The 20,942-nt window shown below is 54.2% G+C and overlaps 1 protein-coding gene across 2 annotated transcripts; it reads right to left on the bottom strand.

The window, feature by feature from the left end:
- Positions 1 to 978: 978 nt before the first annotated feature.
- On the bottom strand, positions 979 to 19,999 carry MTCH1 (mitochondrial carrier 1). Of its 2 annotated transcripts, none has more exons than XM_032339773.1 (12): positions 19,631 to 19,999; positions 15,656 to 15,740; positions 11,524 to 11,630; positions 10,962 to 11,039; positions 10,480 to 10,537; positions 10,056 to 10,107; positions 8,498 to 8,557; positions 5,707 to 5,800; positions 3,434 to 3,481; positions 3,174 to 3,241; positions 2,839 to 2,914; positions 979 to 1,829 (listed from the first exon to the last, which is right to left on the bottom strand). In XM_032339773.1, the coding sequence occupies exons 1-12, from the start codon at positions 19,949 to 19,951 to the stop codon at positions 1,758 to 1,760; spliced, it is 1,119 nt and encodes a 372-aa protein (XP_032195664.1). In that variant the 5' UTR covers positions 19,952 to 19,999; the 3' UTR covers positions 979 to 1,757. The 2 variants fall into 2 exon arrangements, with proteins under 2 accessions (XP_032195664.1, XP_032195663.1); XM_032339772.1 differs by having other exon boundaries at positions 5,656 to 5,800.
- Between the last annotated feature and the right edge of the window lie 943 nt (positions 20,000 to 20,942).

A 20,942-nucleotide genomic window follows, 5' to 3' on the forward strand; every position in this document is an offset into this window, starting at 1 on the left:
GAAAGATCACATGCTGGGAGACAGACATGCCTCTGAAAGGCCTTCCTTCTCTAAAGAAATGGTGCCAGCCAGGCCCGGCCTGCTTACCTAACTCACCTGTGCTCCCTCCTTCCCTTGGCGATTCAGCCATCTGAAGAGAGAATGGGACCTCAGAGGCCTCAACTGGTGGTCCCTCACAGGACGCCCACACAGGCATGCTCCTGCACCCCGAGGGACCAAAGATACACAAAGGAAACTGCCCTCAAGTCAATGGCTACTAGGGCCCCTGGGGAAAACTGGTTCAGCCAAAGCACCGGGGGTGGGGGGACTTCCCTGGGGGTGACCCACCCCAAAGTCACCAGACCCCCAGCTCTCCGAAACCACTCCCTTAGAGCAAGGGCAGAGAAACATTCGGGGAACCCAGCTGGACCCCAACTGGTACTCAGACCCCATCAGATGGAAAACCAGAGGTCCCCAAAGGAGTTCCATCTGTAAGTTCTGCCGGTTTTACAAACCTGGGTGTTGGGCAAATGCAAATTAAGGGAGCTGTGCCTTTTCCAGAGAAGGCAGAGCTCAGTCTTTGGCTGGGCCAACTCTCCCCCTTCTGCTGTAACACCATGACCACGATGCCAAACAACTCTCGGCACAACCTGAGACTGTCATGGACAAGCGGGGCTGAGCCAACAGGGGTGCGGGGAAAACTTTCTGACGCCAGGAGGGGTGTGGGTGGAAGTTTCTGATGCATGGGAGGGCATCACAGGCACTGCCTTCCTGCTCGTAGGCCTATGCCCTTGCTGTTGCTCTGTAACCTGGCACCCTGACCTTGTCTGATTCACGGGATCCTCCAATGGCCTCCCCCACGGCTGATCTATGCCAAGGCCCAGCACTTCTCATCCCCAGGCTAAGCCACCTGTGACCCCTTCTCACACAAGCACAGGGGCCGAGGAGGACCCCACGGACAGCTGCTACAGTCATAAAAATAACACGCTCCCCACCAAATTCCAAATCACCACCAATACATTTTATTTGAGGGAGGGAGACAAGGTCAAATCTTATCGGGAACTTTTAAACCGAATAGTATGAGAGACAGCGGCCTGCCTAACTTCCGGGCATTGACAAGCGCGCAGGGAAGCATATCCCACACCTAAGTCCTTACCATGGAAATGACCAGAGGAGCGTTTGAGGAGGGAGACACATTCAGAGAAGTCACATGATTTCCTTTCAGAAGGTGCCACCTTCGTGTCAGAGGAGTAGTGTTGAGAAACATGAAGGTAGTACCTAGCGGGAGCTTCCAAGCACAGGCCTGGACATGATGATGGCCTCGTGCAAGGGGCCCAGGCCCTATTTACAAAGCAGAAGAGCAGTGCTCGCAGCTGAGCTGCAGGATGATGGCTGGGGGTGTCGTGGATATGAGTGCGGTGGGGAGTGGGATCTGACCCAGTGAGCCTTTTCCCATTCTAGCTAGGCCTTCATGAGCCACTCTCTGGCCCCTTGCACAGGGCAGACTCGGCAATCTGTGAAGGAAGGGGGTTCTGCCTCAATTCTCCAGCCTCACCCGCACCTTCCCAGGTCTAACGGGTAACCCATCCCCTGGGGGCAGTCTCCCCCCCAACCTCCTCTCCTGGACAGATACACGGCAAACGTGGAAACCAAAGCCCTGCTAGCTGGAGCACAATGAGGTGTTGCTGGGTCGGACTCATCTAACAGGTGCCCGAGATGACCACACCCCACCTGTGGTGGCCAGGCTGAGACACTGTGTTTTTTTCAGGGGATTCAGGTTACTCCAGGGCAAAGCACGATCCTGAGGACACCCGGCGGAAAAGCAAGCTGGAGCCGCGGAAAAGCTGGCCCTGGATTGGAAGGAACGGGTGAGTCAGTGACCAGGGAGGTCACACTTCTCGTCCCGCCCCAGGGCAAGGCCAGCAGGAGCCAAAGCAGGGGACCAGCGGCTCAAAGACCCCAGGATCGGGGGTGGGGGGCGTAGGCTGGCAGTCCTAGAGGGCAAGGTCAGAATATGCCCTGTACTGAAGTACGAGGGGTCAGTTCAGTTCCCGTCGAAGTGTGACCAGTGTTGCTGGGGCTAAGAGGAGACTCATTGCCCTTCTGGCTTCAGAGACTTCTGGGACTCCCTAATGCCCACAGGACATGAAGGAAGGAGCCCTGACTCAAGCTGCTGTGAAGAACGGGGTCTGCCTCTTGCCCCCACTGCTTCCCTCCCATCCATCCACTTCTGAGCCCTGAGGCCTGTTGGGGTGCTGGTTTGACTTCAAGGCAAACCAAGGCTAGGCCAAGGCAAGGGTCTGCCCTGCGCCAGACGCCTGCATCCGTGACCTCTGGGACCATGGGCTCCAGGCCGGCAGGAGGGTGATTGGGCAGAGAACACAAAATCCCAAGACTGGCACCCACGCCACGTGGCCCAGCTCAAGCCTCAGGTTCTCCCGGGCAGTGGGGATGTCTTGCAGAAGCGATGGGTTGGCCTCAGACACGGCAGCCAAGTTACTCAAGGGCTAAAATATTGGGCTTCACCACCTACTCCGTGGGCTCCCTCAGAGTTCTCCTTCTCAGAATCTTTTAAGAGTTGAAGAAAGGGAGACTGTCTTTCGCAAAATCTGTAAGTAAATTCAGATCTAGCGCCCTCCCATCCTTTCTAAAATAAAGTGAAAATTTAACGAAAATGCCTTAAACCAGGAGTCTGTATTCTTAATGCACCCTGTGACAACACTGGGCCCCGAGACAATCTCTCATCTTTCCACACAATGCAAAGCCCTCAAAACCATCTGACCTGACTGGTGTGGGGGAAGAATGGCGGGTGGGGGGGGGGGGGGGGGGAAGACACGCTTCTGTTGGGAACTTGCTTACCTGAACGCTCAGGTATTTCCAGCAGTGGATCCAAGACTTGAACACGGGGGAGTACGGGGGAAGCCCGGCCTGCAGCCTACCCAGGAAGGAGAGCACATCAGACCCACTGAATAGGGGGAGATGGCTCAGCCAAGGAGGAGCGCTCAAGGTACGTCTTGGAGCTGCCACCACCCACATCCCCGAATCACAGGTGCAGCCTGGGGCGGCGGGTGGTGGGGGTGGCCAGCCTATGCACAGACCAGGCAGGAGAAAGCAGAGCACTGGGGACAGGCTGAACTGGATGCCCTGTCCCCCACAGCCCCGCCAGGCTGCCTGGAGGAGGGGCGCACACCTACCCGCAGTTGTTCACAGCCATGAGGTCACCGACCAGCAGGAAGGGATAGGTCAGCATGCTCACTGCAATCTGAAACCCAAGGAGACCGGAGTGGCAGTGACCCCACAAACACCGTTCCCGACTCAGGGAGCAAGGGCATACTGTGCCAATACCCTACACCCGGGCCTGCCTCTAGCCATCACCAGAGACAGCCTCCCAAGCCCCACTCGGGCCCGTAGGGAAGGAGAAAGGGCAGCCGGCTGAGCCGCTGGCTTGACTTACCCCCATCACAAATTTGGTATAGCTCCGGATGGCCAGGGCCTGGCTGAACTGGAGACAGAAAGGAAGACCAGTTTGTTACGGGCACTGTGGGCGGCCCTTCAGAGAAGCACTCTGGCCCCATGCTGCCTGGTCTGGGGCCCCCCAACCTGACCCCATACACTGGCCTCACACCCTGTCTGGGCTCGGGGTCCCCTCACACCACAGCAGATATGGTGTTCCCTTCTAGGGCCCTGCCAGTGGCTTTGGTGGCCTTGGAGCCAGAGCCAGAGCCAGAGCCAAGAGAAGGCCTGAAAGGCAGAAGCAGGGGGAGCAGAATAATAGGACTCCCGAGATGGCAAGGAGCAAAGGTGCAGACCCCGTTAAGTAGGATCATACCAGCTGCTGGCCTGTGCACCCCACTAAGCTGTGAGTTCCAAGGGTCTGGCCTGTGTCTGCCTTGATCAGTGTCCAGGGCTCAGCACACACTTGATGCTTAGTTAAGTGCTTACTGAGTGAGAAAACAGACACCCACCCAACTCCCCAGATGCAGAATCCTGGTCTTGCAGCAAAAGGGGAGGGGAAACTCTCAACTTGTGGCCATCCCCTACCTTACCAAGCTCTCACCCCCTTCGGACCCCAAACATCTGAATCCTACTTTGCCTAGAAAACAGCCCCTCTCTAGGAAGGGGGACCTCCCTGTGCCTCAGCCTCATGCCACATGGCCATCCCAGCAGGTGGACACCCTGCAACCTCGGATGCAGCCTTGTCCAGCCCTCTGTGGGAACGGCAGCCTCATTTGAGCCTTTAAGCCACACACAGAAGAGCACCTGAAAACCTCTTTCCATAAAGCTGGAGAAAGCCAATCAGCTGTGGGACACCACACCCCCCAGGGCCCCAGCCTTGCTGTGTATGTGATGGCAGCAGCTCCCCCATCCACGAGGCCCTGAGAAAGGGGCAGACCCTGGGTATGTGGGAGCTGATCTCCAAGGAACCAGCTGAATTTGCCAACACTGAAAGGCCAACAGGACTCACCTACCCAAGTCAAATGACCAGACCCAACTTCCCGCTGAGCAGAGGGCTCTCAGCTAGGGTGGGGACATTCCTCACCACACAGACACATACCCAGACACAGACACATACAGACCATGAGCCCCCACCCCACCCCACGAGGTGACTCTGACAGACAGGTCCCCAGCTCGCTTATCCTCCTGGGGCTTGCAATCGCGCTGTTAGAATGTCTAGCTCCCAGGAATATCCCGCCCATCACTGCTCCCAACTCGTCCTGGTTCAGGCCGAGCCACTCAATCCGTCAGGTCTCTAGATACCTTTCTTAAACAAGCACCTTTTGGCATCTCAAAACTAACGCTTCCCTGTGCCTGACCCAGCCTGCTAAGGACTGTGCAGACCAGGCTGTATAGATAGACCACTGCTACCGAAATCATGGGGTACATCTGCAGGGACACTTCCCAGGCAACCTAGAAAGCCTCAAGGCCGGGAAAGACCTAGTCCCAACCCTGTTGGTTCCTAGCCAAGTGCTTCAGGAGAGCCTTTCAATCTCTGGATCTCAACTTTTTACCAGTAAAATGGGACATTACACCTGTACTGTTCCCTTCACAACTGGGGTGCTGTTGGGATCAAATGTCGTAATATTCACATAAGCATAAAACATCAAGCAAAAGTTAAAGGGTTATGGGCTAGTCTGTATCCTGATTTCTGGATTCACTGCTGGGTCATCACCTTGGAAAAGCTGGAGTCTGTTTTATTTCTAAAGCTGCCCAAGGAGGGGCACTCCATGAACTCCTCCAGGTCTGGTTACAGACCTTGAATCTCCTCTCTCTTGAGCCCACTCTCCTCAGAAGCAAAGCTGACCCCAGCACAAGAGGTCCTTTTAGGGGGCGCCTGGGTGGCTCAGTCAGTTTAGTGTCCAATTCTTATTTCAGCTCAGGCCACGATCTCAAGTGTCCTGGGAATCGAGCCCCCTGTCGGGCTCCGAGCTCAGTGGGGAATCTGCTTGGGACTCCTTCCCCCTCTGACCCTCCCCCAACTCGTGCGCGTGCGTGCTCTCTCTCTCTCAAACAAGTAAGTCTTTAAAAAAAAAATAAAGGGGGTCCTCTTGGACCACTCCCCAGAGACCCTCTCTAGCCCTAAGGGCCTGGTGCTAAGGATCGCAGGGTCCTGAATCTGCCCCAGACCCTGGGTATCAGCAGTACATGGAAAATTGACAAGTCCTTGTTCCAACCAACCTGGGAACCTGGATTCTGGTCGTTTCCCAGCCCCCCTGGGGTGTCACTCACGCTGTCATCCACCAGGTAGGCATTGATGAAGTGGGCCAGCAGGTTACAGCCCCACAAGAATACCACATCTCCCAGGAGGTGAGGGATTAAGCCGCTAAAAAACAAGGTGAGCAAAGATAAGCTGGGGGAGGGAGGGGGCCATTTCTTGGGGGCTCCATGCCCAGGAAGGAGACAAGGATGTTCCAAGCTCAAAACATCAGCATATCCAAAGTATAGCCTCAGGAAAACAGCCTCCAGGGGCCATGTGGGCGGCAGCTAGCCACACCAGGAGGGAGGGGTTCTTTTCTTCATGGGGGTGGGGTGTTGTCACAGGCCACATCTGAGGCCACAAATTAAAGTCTCACAAGTGGTTTTCTAACCACAGAGATATGAATGTTGCTAAATCTGGGATTTTCAAATGCAGATTAGGAAATAGCGTCTACACATTTATATTTTCTCCTGGACTCTTCACCTAATCCACTCCCACAAAGCACTTGGCTTGATGCATCTGTAGTCTTCACCCCTAGAATGTTCCACTGAAGACATTCTATACAAGCTTCTGCAAGGAGGGCTGACTGTTAGAAGAGATGGCCTTCAGAAGAAACAGCCCTTCAAATTGCTACAAAAGACCCCGAAAATACAGGCAAAAGGCCAGACGGAGATCAATGAGTCCTGCGTGCTGCTGCTGTTTCTTTCAATGTGTTTATTTGCTTGTTTAGATACAGACTGACCTGGAAAACTCTCCAGGAGAAGAATGATACTCTTGGGAGGTGTGGCAGAGAGTTCTGAATATGCGCAACTCTTATTTCAAAATATTTGAAGAGTTCAAAAGGATATGCGCCATGATGGAACTAGAGGGTATTATGCTGAGCGAAATATGTCAGAGAAAGACAATTATCTCTGATATGCTCTCTCTGATAGGAGGAATTTGAGAGGCAGGGTGGGGGATTTGGGGGGTAGGGAAGGAAAAAACGAAACAAGATGGGACCAGGCAGGGAGACAAACCATAAGAGACTCATAATCTCGGGAAACAAACTGAGGGTGGCCGGGGGTGGGGGGTAGGGAGAGGGTGGTTGGGTTATGGACATTGGGCAACGTATGTTCTACGTGAGTGCTGTGAAGTGTGTAAACCTGGTGATTCACAGACCTGCACCCCTGGGGCAAATAATACATTATATGTTAATAAAAATAATTAATAAAAAAAGAATATGCGCCACACATCGAGGTGATAAGGGATATGAAGAAACTGAAACTTCTCAAATGCAGTGGCCAATCTTGATGCCTCCACCTGTGCTCAGACTAACCACTCACAGGCGTTCTGGGGCCTTCTCAGTGTGGGAACACGTACAGGTGTCACCTGGACCACACACACGTGAAGCACTACAGAACCCAATGAGCAGGCATGTGTCAAGTCAGAATCCCTTCATACCCGGGAAGAGGGCTCTATACAGTGAGTGTGAAAACAACCAGAGGTGGTGACATGTCGTTTTATGTTCTGATGTACCCTTTAGGCACACATATACTTATCCACATAAGCTTATATGTATGCATACGTATGTGTACATATATGTGTATGAATATAAGAGTGTGAATGTAGGGGTGCCTGGGTGGCGCAGTGGGTTAAAGCTTCTGCCTTCGGTTTAGGTCATGACCCCAGGTCCAGGGATTGAGCCCCACATCGAGCTCTCTGCTCAGCAGGGAGACTGGTTCTCCCTCTCTTTCTCCGCCTGTCTCTCTGCCTACTTGTGATCTCTGTCTGTCAAATAAATAAATTAAATTCTAAAAAACTGTGTGTGTGTGTGTGTGTGTGTGTGTGTGTGTGTGTGTGTATCAAGGCCCGGCGGTCCTAGCACTCCTGACATGGAGGACCAGATCGTGCCTCGCTGTGGGGGGCTGACCTCTGCACTGCAGGACGGCTAACAGCATCTGGGGCCTCTACCCACCAACTGCCAATTGTGACAACCAAAAGCCATCTCCAGACATTTCCAGCATCTCCTGGGGGCAAAACCCCTCCTGGTGAGAACCATAAACACACATGTGCACCTACATGGTCATTTCTTGGTTAATTGAGACCCTATATAGAAACACCTGACCAACTACAAACCAGTGAATGAACAGGGAACCCCATTATCCAGTATGTTACGTACGTAACAGCATATTGGTCCCAGCCCAGACCTTAACAAGGCAAAAACAAAAGACAGCTGTCCGGCGTGGCTCTGGGGTCTGCTTGTGGTTTATTCCATCTGGACACGCTCTTTTCAGTATAAGCTTTCTGTTTTAGAGGTGACCTGAGGTGGGCGTCAGACACCCAGGAGGGCGGGGGTCTGTGGGCCTCGGGAGGCGATGGGCCCCTGCTGATGGCTGCTTGGCACAAGGACAGGCAGCAGAGTCACGTGTCCTGACCTTCCAGAAGCCGGAGACCAGATCATTTCGTGCAACACCCACCATGTTAAACACAGTAGCCCAGCTCAGCAAGATCGGCCCGCTCCCATCCCCAGTGCCAAGGGACAGGGTCTGGCAGAGGGCCAATCAGTCTGTCTCCCCGCCCCCCACCCATCCCAACCCTGTGTGCTGGACAAACAGTACCATGTCTATGCGAGCCGTGATCTGCAAAGGGCCGAGCAGCTTTGGTCCCGGTAATCCGTGGCTCACACATGCCACGGAGCTCTACGGAGCCGGAATGCAGCTGCGCGGGAGGGGCAGAGCCCCGTGGTTAGTCTGAGTCTGGCGGCTATGGCCTGAGAGGTTGAGAAGGTATCTGTTAGTAGAGCCATGCCACGAGGCCAGCTATGAGGTACAGAAACTCACGTACACAAAGAATCCCAGCAGACCCTCCTCTTTGAAAATCTTCCCGATGGAGCTCAGCACACCACTGTGAAGAATGGAAGGCAGGGATATGAGGTCCCCCAGTCACCTTGGAGCTCAGCCCCTGGTGAAGTGGGGAGCCCACCATACTGCTTAGAACTGAGCCGGCTAGTCCTGGCCTGGATGGGGACATGGGTGGGTTGGGGGAAGGCTCTGTTACCAGGCAGAACCCAAGCAGCGAAGAGGGTGTTTGTCTCGGGGAGAGGGGTATTTACAGTTCACAGAGATGGGAAAGCCTTCACCCCAGGAGAAGCCTAGCGGTTCCCTGCTGCTGCTTTCTGGGGATCTGGTGGAATTTGGCCATTAGGCTTCCAGTCTGGGCTACTGCAAAGACAACAGCCTTTCTGTCTGAAGCAGCCTTCTGGCAGAGAAGGCCTGCATGCCCGACAGCGGGACAGCAGGAGGGGTAGCAAGTGGGGACCCACTTGCCCATGGGGCAGAGAAGGAACAGGGGGCCCTGCAGGAGACCCTGGAACCAGATAGCCCAGATGCAGCCTGGGAAAAGGCACCACCCCCACCCCCAACCCCCAGCAGAAGCTCAGAGATCAAAGGACAGGCTGCTGCCTTAGGTATGAAATGCAAAGGAGGTTCAAGAGCCGCCTCTGGGACCTGGGGCTAGTGATGCTGAGCAGCCTGTCTGTCCTACGTGGACCTCCTCCAAAGCCTAGGCAGCAGGGGAAACCTAAAAGAAAGCTGGAGATGGTGGGAGCCAAAGCCCTAGTGCTGGGCTGCTCCCGGACCCCTGCCTTGCCAGGCCCCACAGCCCTTCTTCCTGAATGCAGCTTGGCCCACCGGGGCTCTGAGCTGCATCCTCCCCTCCCGTTCCTGTCGACCACCATTACATTTCAGTTTGGGACAATAGGCCAATTTCCCACTAGTCAACCCAAAATGGGGCCATGGCAGTGGAACCACAGGATGGCTGTAGAAACAACAGAAACCAGGAACTGAAAATCTTAGGAAGGGTCCCAGAGACTGTCCTCCTGCCATGTGCCTCTAGCCTCCTCCCACTGTCCTGCACTGAGCTTTAGGGGGCCAGGTTGGGCAGAACTGCCACAGGGAAGGGCTGCGGCCCCACAGCTACATCCCCACAGCTCCCAGCTCAGGGCCGGGCACAACAGATGCTGGGTGAGTAATGGTGAACCACTGAGGGGACGGGCCCACGCCCACAAGGGGAAAGCCTCTTAGCAGAAAACGAAATGAGCTAAATGGTTTAGGGCATAAATGAGGATCCAGGAGGGAACCCTAGCTCAGTCCCGGGGGCACAATCTGAGCCAGCTCTGCTCCCACTCACCCCCTCTACAGGGCTGCCAGAATCAGCCAGGGCAGCCCTGGACACGCGATGGAGAGGAGCAAAGGCCCGGGACATCGACCATGGCAGCCCCTGCCATGTTCCCCTGAAGCTAGCATGAGACCGAGGGCAGAAGAGGGACAGCACCTGACCCCAGCGCGGCCTGTCCCCGCAGACTCTGAGTGGCCGCTCCTACCAGTTCTTTAGAATCACCCACCTGTACTTGGCCTCCCGTCCCACAAATTGGACCATGCAGCGCATTGAGATGACTGAGGAAAAAGAAACACACAAGGGTGACATGGTGGCCAAAGCCCAGGGCAACCCAGTGTGTGTGTGTGTGTGTGGTGGCGGGGGGGGTTGCCCGCCGCCGTGGCCACCGTGCATGGCCTGTGGCAGTGCAGGAGGGCAGGAGGGCCTCAGGGATTCCCATCATACCCCATGACCATGGGATCCCGTTTCTTCTGCCCAGGAGGGCCCTGGCTCCCTCTGGACAAGACTCCCTGCCAATCTCTCCTCAGTGCGGTTCCAGGAAAGGACCCCCACACGACTGTACTTCCCAGTGATCCACCACCGCCTGCCTGGCTATGGCCCATGAGGGGTTATCCCACAGTGGAGAAGCCGTCTCCCCTGGGGTGGCTCACCATGCAGGGGGTGGGCCAGCATGCGGGACACACACTGCATCATCATCTCGTAGGAGGTCTGGAAGAAAGCAGAGGGTGGGGACGCGGTTTGCCCTCTCTTGGGACCAGGCACTCCCAGGGAACCACAAGCTCTTCCAAGGGAAAAACTGGGATCCCACAGCTCCCGGTGGGGTCAGCCAACCTGGGATCACCCCACTTATCAGCCAACCCCCCCTTCCCTCCACCGAGGAGTGCTACTGGGTCTTGCACTAGACCCCATGATAGCCAAGAGGCCTTCTGGTATTCTTTACGGTGTGCAGACAGGGTTCCTTCCATGTCCTACCCACATGTCCTAGCCACGTGTGTGTGAGCGTGCACGCACACGCGCACACACACACGAGGAGCCAAATCTGTGTCTCTTCAATGACCTGGCCCACTCTGCCGTGAGAAATAATGAGACTGCCCTCCCAGGGCCCCTCCCTCTCCCAGCTCCAGATACCCACCTCTTTCACTACTTTCTTCAGAGAAGTCTTCATGTCATCCTTGTTGGAAACCTGCTCGATTTCATCTGGAGGAAAAACCTGAGATACAAGAAACAAAGGAGTGGGGCACGTGGCTGGCTCCGTCGGACAGCATGCAACTCTCAATTTCAGGGTTGGGAGTTCAAGCTCAAGCCCCACATAGGCGTCATGCTTACTTAATTAAAAACAAAACAAAATAAAACAAAGGAGGGCCAAAAGCAAAGTAAGCTATATCTTTTAAATGTCATACTTAAGAGACAGCGATAGCAGGAACCAGCTCCTGCGATTTTCCCTGCAGCTGGGTCCACCTCCAGTAACTCCAGGGCTGGAGCTCCAGGGGCTGGGGGAGAGCCCCTGCCGGCATGGTGTCACGGTTGTGGGCAAGCAGGAGGACTATGGGGCAGGGCACTTCCCAATCAAGGAGACACAGTCCTGGGCCACCAGGGTGTAGAGCCCTGGCTACGGTGCACACAGCTACCTCTGGGGTTGGCAGGGAACTTGGGGGAACCTCAGGCAACTGCTCCTGGCTTCACCTCAGGCTCACCTTCTTCATACTGCCCCGGGTCACCGTGGAGAGGGCGTTGGACATCAGCCGGGGGCTCAGGCCTCGGAAGAGCCCTATCTTCCCATCCACCTGCACGATGTACTTGGCTATAAGAAAGCAGAGATGGCCGCATCACGTTTGGGGCCAGACAAACTCACTCCACGTCACACTCACTCCCAGACCAAATGTGTCCTATTCCTTGGTCACAGAAGGAACAGCTTTCTATCCAAAACTCCAGAAGTAATTGAGCCCCAACTCCAAAGTCTTCTCTAGCCCATTTTTCTGGGTAAAACCTTCAGAATGTATTTTCAACCAACAAAGTCACATATTTTAACTTTGAAGAAATATTTGGCTAGCTGGGATATGGTATTTTAATGCAGCAACTTCAGTGCTACAACCCAGAAATCACTTCTGTTGCTCACAAAAAATGTTTCTCTTGGGACGCCTGGCTGGCTTGGTCAGGGGAGCATTCAGCGCTTGATCTCGGCTTCATGTGTTCAAGCCCCACACTGGAAAAATAAATTAATTTTTTAAAAAATGTTTTCCTTGGGGGCAAGAAAAAAAGGGAAAAGGCAGAGAGTGCCCACAGGCAACGATGAAGTTTGCAACCTAAGGGAGGAAGAAAGGGAAAAAGGAACAAAGAACATCCCCTGAGCACACCATGGAGAAGGCTGTCCTCATCCTGTCACTGTCACTGTGCTGCACCCAGGCTCCCACCTGGTACACATCAGCATTTATGAATCACAGCAGGGGGTGGGGAGAGTAGGTGGGGGTGGGGGGATGGGACAAAGCTAGTGGAGAAGTAACCAAAACAGGCACCAGTGAACTGTTCTATAGAAAAAAACATAAGCAGTCAGGGAACTTGGACCCTACCTGAATGAGTCAGTGCTTTTTTCTTTCTTTTTAAGATTTATTTATTTGAGAGAGAAAGTGAGAGCATGTGAGGGGTCGGGGGAACAGATGGGGGCAACAAGCAGAGGAAGGACAAGTAGACTCTGCACTGAGCGTAGAGACCGACGTCAGGTTGATCCCAGAACCAGAGATCATGACTTGAGCCAAAACCAAGACCATGACTTGAACCAAAACCAAGCTTAACCAACTGAGCCACCCAGATGCCTCTAAAGATTTTATTTTTTTTTTAAGTAACTTCTGCACCCAATGTGGGCCTTGAACTTCTAACCCCAAAATTGAGTCACGTGCTCTACCAACTGAGCCAATCACATGCTCTATCCAAAGTTCCATTATTTTAATATAAACTTTTAAACTATGTTCAAAAAGGTGATGTATTCTTTTTATTTTTTAAAGATTTTATTTATTTATTTGACAGAAAGAGATCACAAGTAGGCAGAGGCAGGCAGAGAGAGAGGGGGGAAGCAGGCTTCCTGCTGAGCAGAGAGCCCGATGCGGGGCAGGACCCTGGGATCATGACCTGAGCCGAAGGCAGAGGCTTTAACCCACTGAGCCACCCAGGTGCCCCAAAGTGATGTATTCTTATAAACCTGCATACCTAGAAGAGAAGCCAGCAGAACTTTCTCCCAGATACCGTGCTCCCCTCCCAGACCCAACTTCAGCTCCTTAGCACCACGCAGTGGCAGAAACCAGCAAAAGCGCCTTTCTCTCCACGGCAACATGTCCGCCAACCCAACAAATTCAATGTCACTGCTAGAATAGGCTTTCAGTGGGGCCAGAGAGCACCTGTTCCCTGCATATGTGGCTTTCTGAGATGAGCATGGGGCTGGAAAGAGAGGAATAGGAGGGGACCGGACACTGGGTGACATGGCAGGGTGCCCTGATTGACAGAGTGAACAGGCAAGAGGAAGGTTTGTTTTGGAGGAGGCGAGCTCCAGGCAGCAAGAGAGGCAGGCAGGATAAAGCCTCAGTGTGATCAAGAGTGAGTCACTTAGCCTCTTTCTATCCGATCTGGCCACCAGTAAAAAAGGAGAAAGGATGGGGTGCCTGCGTGACTGAATCAGTTAAGCATCTGCCTTTAGCTCAGGGCATGATCCCCAGGGTCCTGTGATCAAGCCCTGCATTGGGCTCCCTGCTCAGCGGGAAGTCTGCTTCTCCTGCTCCTTCTGCTGTTCCCCTCTCTTGGGCTCTCTGACTCTGTCTCTCGCTGTCAAATAAATTAATAAAATCTTAAAGAAAAAAAAAAGGAGTAAGGACCCCTTTCCCCCTCATCTCAGAGGTAATTTAGGAATAAGAGCAGAGAGAAAGGTCTAAAATATCCCTACGGCCCAGCCAAGGCTCAGTCATTCCAGTGTCTCTCTGCAGTCCCTGGAAAAAACTCTCCAGGCTGTTACACCAAAGAACATCATGACAGCTGTGGCACTTTCCATCGCAACCTAGAGAGGAGTAGATGTTGCCTAGATAGGAGACAGCTGAGCCGCCTTGCTCACATGAGAGCAGGCACGGTTATCTTCAACTGCCCAACGGCTGTCTGTTTACAGCATCTGGATGGAAACAACATTTCTCTACTCAGGGTGAGTGGGGGCACAGAACTCTGCTCATCTCTTCAAGATGCAAGATGTGGGTCAAGATCCCTTCACCCTGAGTGCTTTCGGGAAGCACTCTGTGACACGAGGAGAGGCAGTCTGGGTTCTGACCCTTGGTCCCTCGTACGGCCAGAGCACGCACAGAAGCCACCAGGAGGGGCTGGCAGCTCGCTGCCTCAGCTTCCCACAAAACCCGTGTTCACTCTGTACCCTATAGCTTCTCCATGCAACGGTCAGTGTGCCTGCCCACTTCTGTGACCTCCCCCTCCCCTTCCCAGACTGTTTCTAAATAAAACCAAACATGAACACACTTTCCCACAAAAAGACATGTCTGGCCTGGCCATGGGCTCCTCAACACCATGGTGGCAAAATGGAAGAGAGCCATGACATCAGATTCTGCCAACAGTGTGTGGAATTAAAAAGAAAAAGGCAGGGGGCGGGGAAGGGGCGCCTGGGTGGCTCAGTCAGTTAAACGTCTGTCTTCAGCTCAGGTCATGTTCCCAGGGTCCTGCATAGGGTTTTCTAGTCAGCAGGGTGCCTGCTTCTCCTTCATCCTGTGTGCATGCTCACACTCTCTCTCCAGCTCTCATTCTCCTTCAAATAAGTAAAAAATACAAAGTAAAAAAAAAAACTTCAAAAAAAAAAAAAGAGAAAGGTGACAGGAGGCAAAGCCCCAGGTTATCTGGCAGAGAGGTTTTCAGAGATCATTCTGGACTGACCGAACAGGTATGAAGAGCAGAAGTGGAGGAAGCCTGGGGCAGGGGGGGAGGTCATCAGCCCAACTGTGAACATGGAGAATGAGGGCACATTTAGAGAAGTCCAGTGAGGGTGGGCACTGGAAGACACTGATGGTGCACTGGGACAGCCTGAGCCAGCTGGCGCCTGGAGGCCTGGGCATGAGCAGTAAGAGGCAGCCAGGTGGGCTCAGCAGCCCGGGCCGAGCTCTCCCAGGGTGGGCCTCTGGGGAGAGACCTCTTAGCCAGCAGAGCCACAGCAGGAACTATGGGATGCTTGACGAAGGGTCTGGATAAAGAAGATGCCACGGCTTCGCACACCAGGAGCACGGGGGCCAGCAAAGCAGTCTGCCAAGCTCCAGCGGCCGCTCAGGGCAGGCCGGAGGTGAACCGCAACGCCCTGGGCACTGGCTGCTCTGTGCCTAGTGTGGGAAGAGGAGTAGAAACAACATTTCGAGGGGGGGGAAGAGGAGTAGAAACAACATTTCGAGGGGGCCCCACCGCCTGGGGAATGCAGGGGAAAGAGGAGGAAGGGAAAGAACCCAGGAAGCTGCTGGAAAAGGCCTCCTGCTGGTGTAGCAGCAAAGCAGAAACACTGGTAACGGGGCCAGAATGCTACGAAAGCAAAGGGAAACCTCCCTGGACTCCCATTTTCAGGCACAACTTGGGATGACAGGGGCCAGTGTCCAGGAGCTACAGGCGGTAGAGCTGGACCAAAGCTATCCTGTTTACCTGCTCCCACCCTAGCGAGCCGCTGTCGCTGGGCACACTTCAACCCCTTCCGCCCCCCTTGCCCATCGGACACGGGGTCACGCTCCCCTGCATGTGCCCTGGGGTCAGCTGGGCCTGCTCCCGGCTGACGTTTTGTCTGTGTGGGCTTTCCGGCCTGGGAAGCAGACTCACCATAGGTGAAGAAGCTCGGCAGATAGAGGACCTTCCTCCCCAGCACATTGGTCCCAATGGTGGGGGGCATTGGCTCATGACCCACCTTCAGAATCAACAAACACAAAAAGGAAGGTCAGATTCCACTGTTGATCCGGCTCATGGCTGCTCATGCCCCCAGGCCTTTGCCTCTTCACCCACACATTCCAACGGCGCTCCTGTTGGGTGTTCTCCATGGCAAAACGTACCAGAAATGTCATTGGCAGTCTAGAACCATCAGCATCACACAGGCTCCCAACCAATGGAAACGTCTAGTCCCAGACCACACCCTTACCATAATCCAAGTTGCCCTGTCCCCCAACATTCTCACCTTCAGATTCCAGACATTTCCAGTGCAGAAAGCCCCCAGGCCCTTTTATGTACTTTGAACCCTGCACTCATCTCAGAATAAATCTCAGGTAATTCCCATCTCTGGACTAACATTTCAGTCCAATCTCAATCCCAAAGGCACCAACACCCAAACACATTAAACCCCCATCTCGGTCCCGAACTTCAGACGGCCCACCTCCGAGTAAGCCACCCCAGGGTGTACCCCACACTCAAGTTCCTGACTGCCCCCACTGGAGAGGCGGACAAGTCTGTCCCTCTGGCTCCCAGGCACAGCAAACTGTTACCTCCAGTCCCGGATGCTCCTCAAACAATTCTTCATCTGTGTTCTAATCTTGATTACTTCATATCCCTGTGACACAATGACCCCTTCATTTCTGTAGGGCTATCGTAATTCTTGCTGTATAGACGCTGGTTATAATTATAGCACCCGTTAAACTCATGGGGGAGAGGAGAGGACACAGCCACCCACACCCCTTAGGGGTGGGGGTGTCTCTCCTGAGGTGTGAGGCCATTTATGATGCTGCCAACTGTTGAGGAGAGAGACTCTATGGCCAGGCAGGAGGCAAGGTATTTAGACCAGTACCTAAGAGTGGTGCGAGAAGTCCCCTTCCTGGGCAGGGGGCCAGAACACAGCCCTGTCCCTCACAGGAAGGCAGTCAAGCACCTGGACCAGAGCAGCTCTTTTTGGATGTAGCAGGGAACAGAAATGGCAAGGCTGGAGAGCTCTGCCTTAAAAACTGGACTAGGTATGCTTCTAGTGTTTTCCTGGTCCAATTTCGTCTCTTCTTTACCTTAGTCAAGTGTTTTGAAAGTTCTGGTTGTCACTTGGGGACGTCATTCTGAGCTACGTGACAGATCACTGACTGTACATGAAGAAACTCCTCCATGATAGCCACCTTCTTTTCGAAAAAATGAAATTGTAGCCCAGGGGAGTTGAAGGAAAGGGATGAGCCAGCTGACCCAAGCTGTTAGCCCTCCCCCTCTAGACCTTTCCCCTTCTCGGACAAATGGTCAAAGATGTCAGAACCTCCCCTCCTCACTGGAAAACCTTTAGTTTTGATTTTGTTCCTTCCATAGGTGCTATTCTCTTTACACTCTCAACTCCAAGTCTGAGCTACTACTGTTCTGTTGCTGTCTCAGTCTAGTCACCATCTGGGGGTCCTAGCAATTCCACCTGCACCTTTAAATCTGCTGTGTCCCTTCACCCCAGAGCCCCCAAATCTGCCGAGTCTATTTAGCTTCCACCTGGGGTTATCAAAGGCACACATCTCAGCCCCATTCCCTCATCCCAGTTTCCCTTCTTTGTGCCCAAGTCACATGCAGCCTAGTTCATCCCCAGATCTTTTAAGCCAGTCCTCCCCCAGCCAGAGCTGCAGCTCTGCACCCGACACTGGCAGAGCCAGTTCCTCACCCTCAAACCTCCAACTCCTGAAACTTGACTTGGACGAACCCCGATCCAAGACTCCATGTTCTTGTCCACTTGATCTAGCCAACCCCTGAATCTGCCACTCCAATCCTGCCACTTGCCTGCCCCCAGACTGAGAGCTGCTGTTTTGCAAACTATGCCTGATTCCCAAGGTATACTTCACCCTGAAACATGTTACACTCAGCACGAGCTGGATTCAGATCACAAAGATGACCTCTGTCACCCCAACTGGGGGCACCATCCTTACCCATCCAGTTCTTTTCACCCTCTAGTCTCCCTCATACCCAATTCCCTCTTCAAATCACTCGTATTTCAATGCTCTTCTCACTGTACACCAAATCCACCATGAAGCCCCTCCTCACTCCGTTCCTGTGAAACCCCCTCCCCGCTCCCACCAATTCCTGATGTACTCCAGCATCCTCTATCCCAGAGACCCTCCTAGCTGCCACCCTAAAAACCCAGCCCTCACCCAATCTTGCTCTGTCAGATGAAAAACTCAGCTCCCGGTACCCTTGCTTCTCAGGTAACATCAGTTCCAAAGCCCCACTTTCTCTCCCAAACCTGTAATCTCTACTGCTGAAAATGCAGCCCTAATTCCTTAAGAAAATCAGCTCCCAGATCATAACCAAATACCAGTCTCAATCTTCCCCCACCAGCTATTTTCAAATCTCAGTCATCGTAAGATGCCAGTCAGGCATTTCGTGTCCCTGACTGAATCTCCTCATTCCTTGTCATGTTCCCAGTCACACCTAAAAATCTACTGCTCCATTCCTTGGACCCCAGATTTCAACTGCTCCCATGCCAACTGTATCTCCCACTCTCTCAGTCCTGTCACAAAGACAGTAAATCTGGTGCCCATTCACTTCAACTCCAACCTCAAATCTTGGTTGGCCTCCATGTCAATTTTTACCCCCTCTATTCCTTCCCTTCCTCACTAGAAAATTCTAGGCGAAATCTTCAGTTATCAGTCGTGGCTGGAACCACCCCTATCTAAACAGTGCCCATCTCAGTTTTGTCCACCTAATTTTGCCAAATGCACTCCTTCCACCAGGCTTCCTTCCAGCTCAATCTCTCCCTTTCTCAAGCAGCCCACTTCATCTGCAAGGCCTTGCCCGCCACCACCATACACCAAGGGCCCCTACATGGCTCCATTCCAGAGTCGTCCTTCCTTGGCCGCAGTTTCTGCCAGCCTCTACCTATCCTGCCACAGTATGTCCCACCGGCCCCTTCTGCCCAATTCCAAAGGTCCATAACCCATTCCCCCCCATACAAGGACTGTAAGTCCCATCTCTCGACCCCAGGTGTGACTTTCATTTTCTCTTCCAAATGCGTCATCTCTTTCCCCCTAAAAGCCTCCTCCTCCTCGGTCTCCTCTCCAGACAAATCGCCATCACACCCCTCCCCCATTGCGTCGCCCTATCTGTTCCCCTCCCTCAAAACGCGTCACCCTGACCCCTCCTCCCACCAAATCTGTCGTCGCCATCAAATCCAGAGCCCCCTTCTGCAAACGCATAGCTCTCCCCTGCTAAATCCTTTGCCTTCGCCCTTTCCCACTAAATCCCCTTACCATTAAATCCACCGTCTCCTCCCCATCGCCCCCGCTTCCCCGAGTCTGATGCCCTTTTTTCTCTCCTAAATTTTTGGCCCTGGCCTCCAGTCCTTTGTCCCCTCAAACAGCTTTAAATCCATCTCTATCAAATCCCAAACTCCTGCTACCCTCCCACTTAAGTATGTGCTCTTCATCTAAATACTTTTGTCTTGGCCCCCAATCCTCCTCCCCGCCCATTCGCCAAAACTTCCCGCCCCTCCCCCCATTTCTGTTGCTTCTTTACTCGCCCTAAAATGCTGCCCCTTCCCTCCTATTCTAAGTACATGGCCTCCGTTCCTTCATCCTCCAAATCCCTCTCCCCATTCCTTCGATCCCTCCCCTGCACCCACCAAAGTCCTTGTTCCTTCCATTCTCTCCCAAATCTGTCCTTTCTAGCCCTTCGCCCCCTTTCCTGCACCCCCAAGTCCCTCAACGCTTCCTTTCTTTCTCACTCCTTCATCCCACTAAACCTGCCGACATCGCCCCATCCCCAAATCCGTCGCCATAGATTCCCTGCCCCCATCCTCTTCCAGATCCCGGCCTGTCACCTTCACATCAGCCCCCACCTCCCTGCGGCGCCCTGGCCGCGCACCTGGATAAGCAGCTTCACGTAGAGCAGCGGGTGGCTGAGCGCCGTCACGCCCGCTCCCAGCGCCACGAAAAGAGCCTCGGTGGTCGGGGCGTTGTCCCCGGAGCCCAGGCCCCCGGACGCGCCGTCCATCCTGCGGGCGGAGGGCTGTGCCGCAGGCCGAGGGTGGCGGGGGTGTGCACGGTGTGCAGGCGGCGGATCGCGAGCCCGAGCCTCGACCCCCGCCGCCGCTCCACCGCGAGCTCCAGCTCCTGCTCCGGCTCCCGCCATCCCCGCGGCACCGCCGCGAGCCCAGGGCGCCACTTCCGGGTCCGAAGCCCCCATGGCGCGGGGCGGCGAGGTCACTCCCCGTCACGTGACGGAAGGGCGTCCCGCCCCTAGCAGGCGTCAAGGGGCGGGGCGGGGCCGCACCACTCACGATTGCGGGGGAGCGCGGGTGTGTGGCGCGGCGAGTGGTACGCGCCGGATGTGGCTTTCGGGCGCAAGTGGTGACTGACCCCACGCTGGGTTGCAAGCCGGGGCTCAAGGGGTCGCGGGCGGGCCGGGCCGGGGGTTCCGGAAGTGTGAAGCATGCCGCCTGCCGAGGCGCTCCCCCGGGAACCCCCCCGAAGGCGGCGGGGGCGGGGCTCGACGGCTGTGCCAGCCAGACGCCCCCAGTACGGTCTGAAGCGCTTCCAAGCCCCCTCCCCGGCTTGGTGAGTTTTCTCCGCAGTTCTAGGCCCGCCCCTTTGCGGGCCGGAGCGCAGGCACTGACGCCTGCGAGGCCTCCTTCCCCAGTCTGAGCTCCTCCTAGCTCTCCAGTCTTGTCTTGCCTCTTTATCCTCCCCGCTGTGCTAAATTTAGGAGCCCTTTAGCTACTATGGTCTCCCTCTTTTGTAGCTGAAGAACGTTCCTTAGAGCCCACGGTTAGGAATGTATTTTGTCCTAAAGTCTTTGAGTATCTCCCTCACTACGGGGTGAGTGTTTTAATCCATCTTTAAATGGGAGGATGCACAGGCACTGAGTTAGGCAACGAAAGTCTAATATTTAAATGGGTAATGATAACTGGCCTTCCGCTCACACTCGCTATATGCCAGGCATGTTAAAGTGCTTTGCAACACGTTAACTCAAGAATGGTCGTGGAGGGGTCCCTTGGGTGCCTCAGTCGGTTAGGCCTCCAGCTCTTGACTCTTGATCTCCGCTGACGTTTGGATCTCAGGGTCGTGAGTTCCAGCCCCAATGGGTTCCATGCTGGGTGTGGAGACTACTTTAAAAACAAACAAACAAACAAACAAATCCTCGTGATAGCCCCGCAAGGAAGGTATTTATTACATTA

The sequence above is a fragment of the Mustela erminea genome, chromosome 4 (genome assembly GCF_009829155.1).
Source record: "Mustela erminea isolate mMusErm1 chromosome 4, mMusErm1.Pri, whole genome shotgun sequence".
In the NCBI taxonomy this organism is placed as follows: Eukaryota; Metazoa; Chordata; class Mammalia; order Carnivora; family Mustelidae; genus Mustela; species Mustela erminea.

Bases quoted from the DNA above. Each gene is read 5' to 3' on its own strand.
- MTCH1 (XM_032339772.1), bottom strand. From the start codon at position 19,951: ATGGGGGCTTCGGACCCGGAAGTGGCGCCCTGGGCTCGCGGCGGTGCC. The intron at 11,631-15,655 runs GTGAGTCTGCTT...GCTTTCTTATAG, and splicing joins GCCGAGCTTCTTCACCTATG to CCAAGTACATCGTGCAGGTG. The intron at 1,830-2,838 runs GTAAGCAAGTTC...CTTCCAATCCAG, and splicing joins GGAAATACCTGAGCGTTCAG to GGCCAGCTTTTCCGCGGCTC.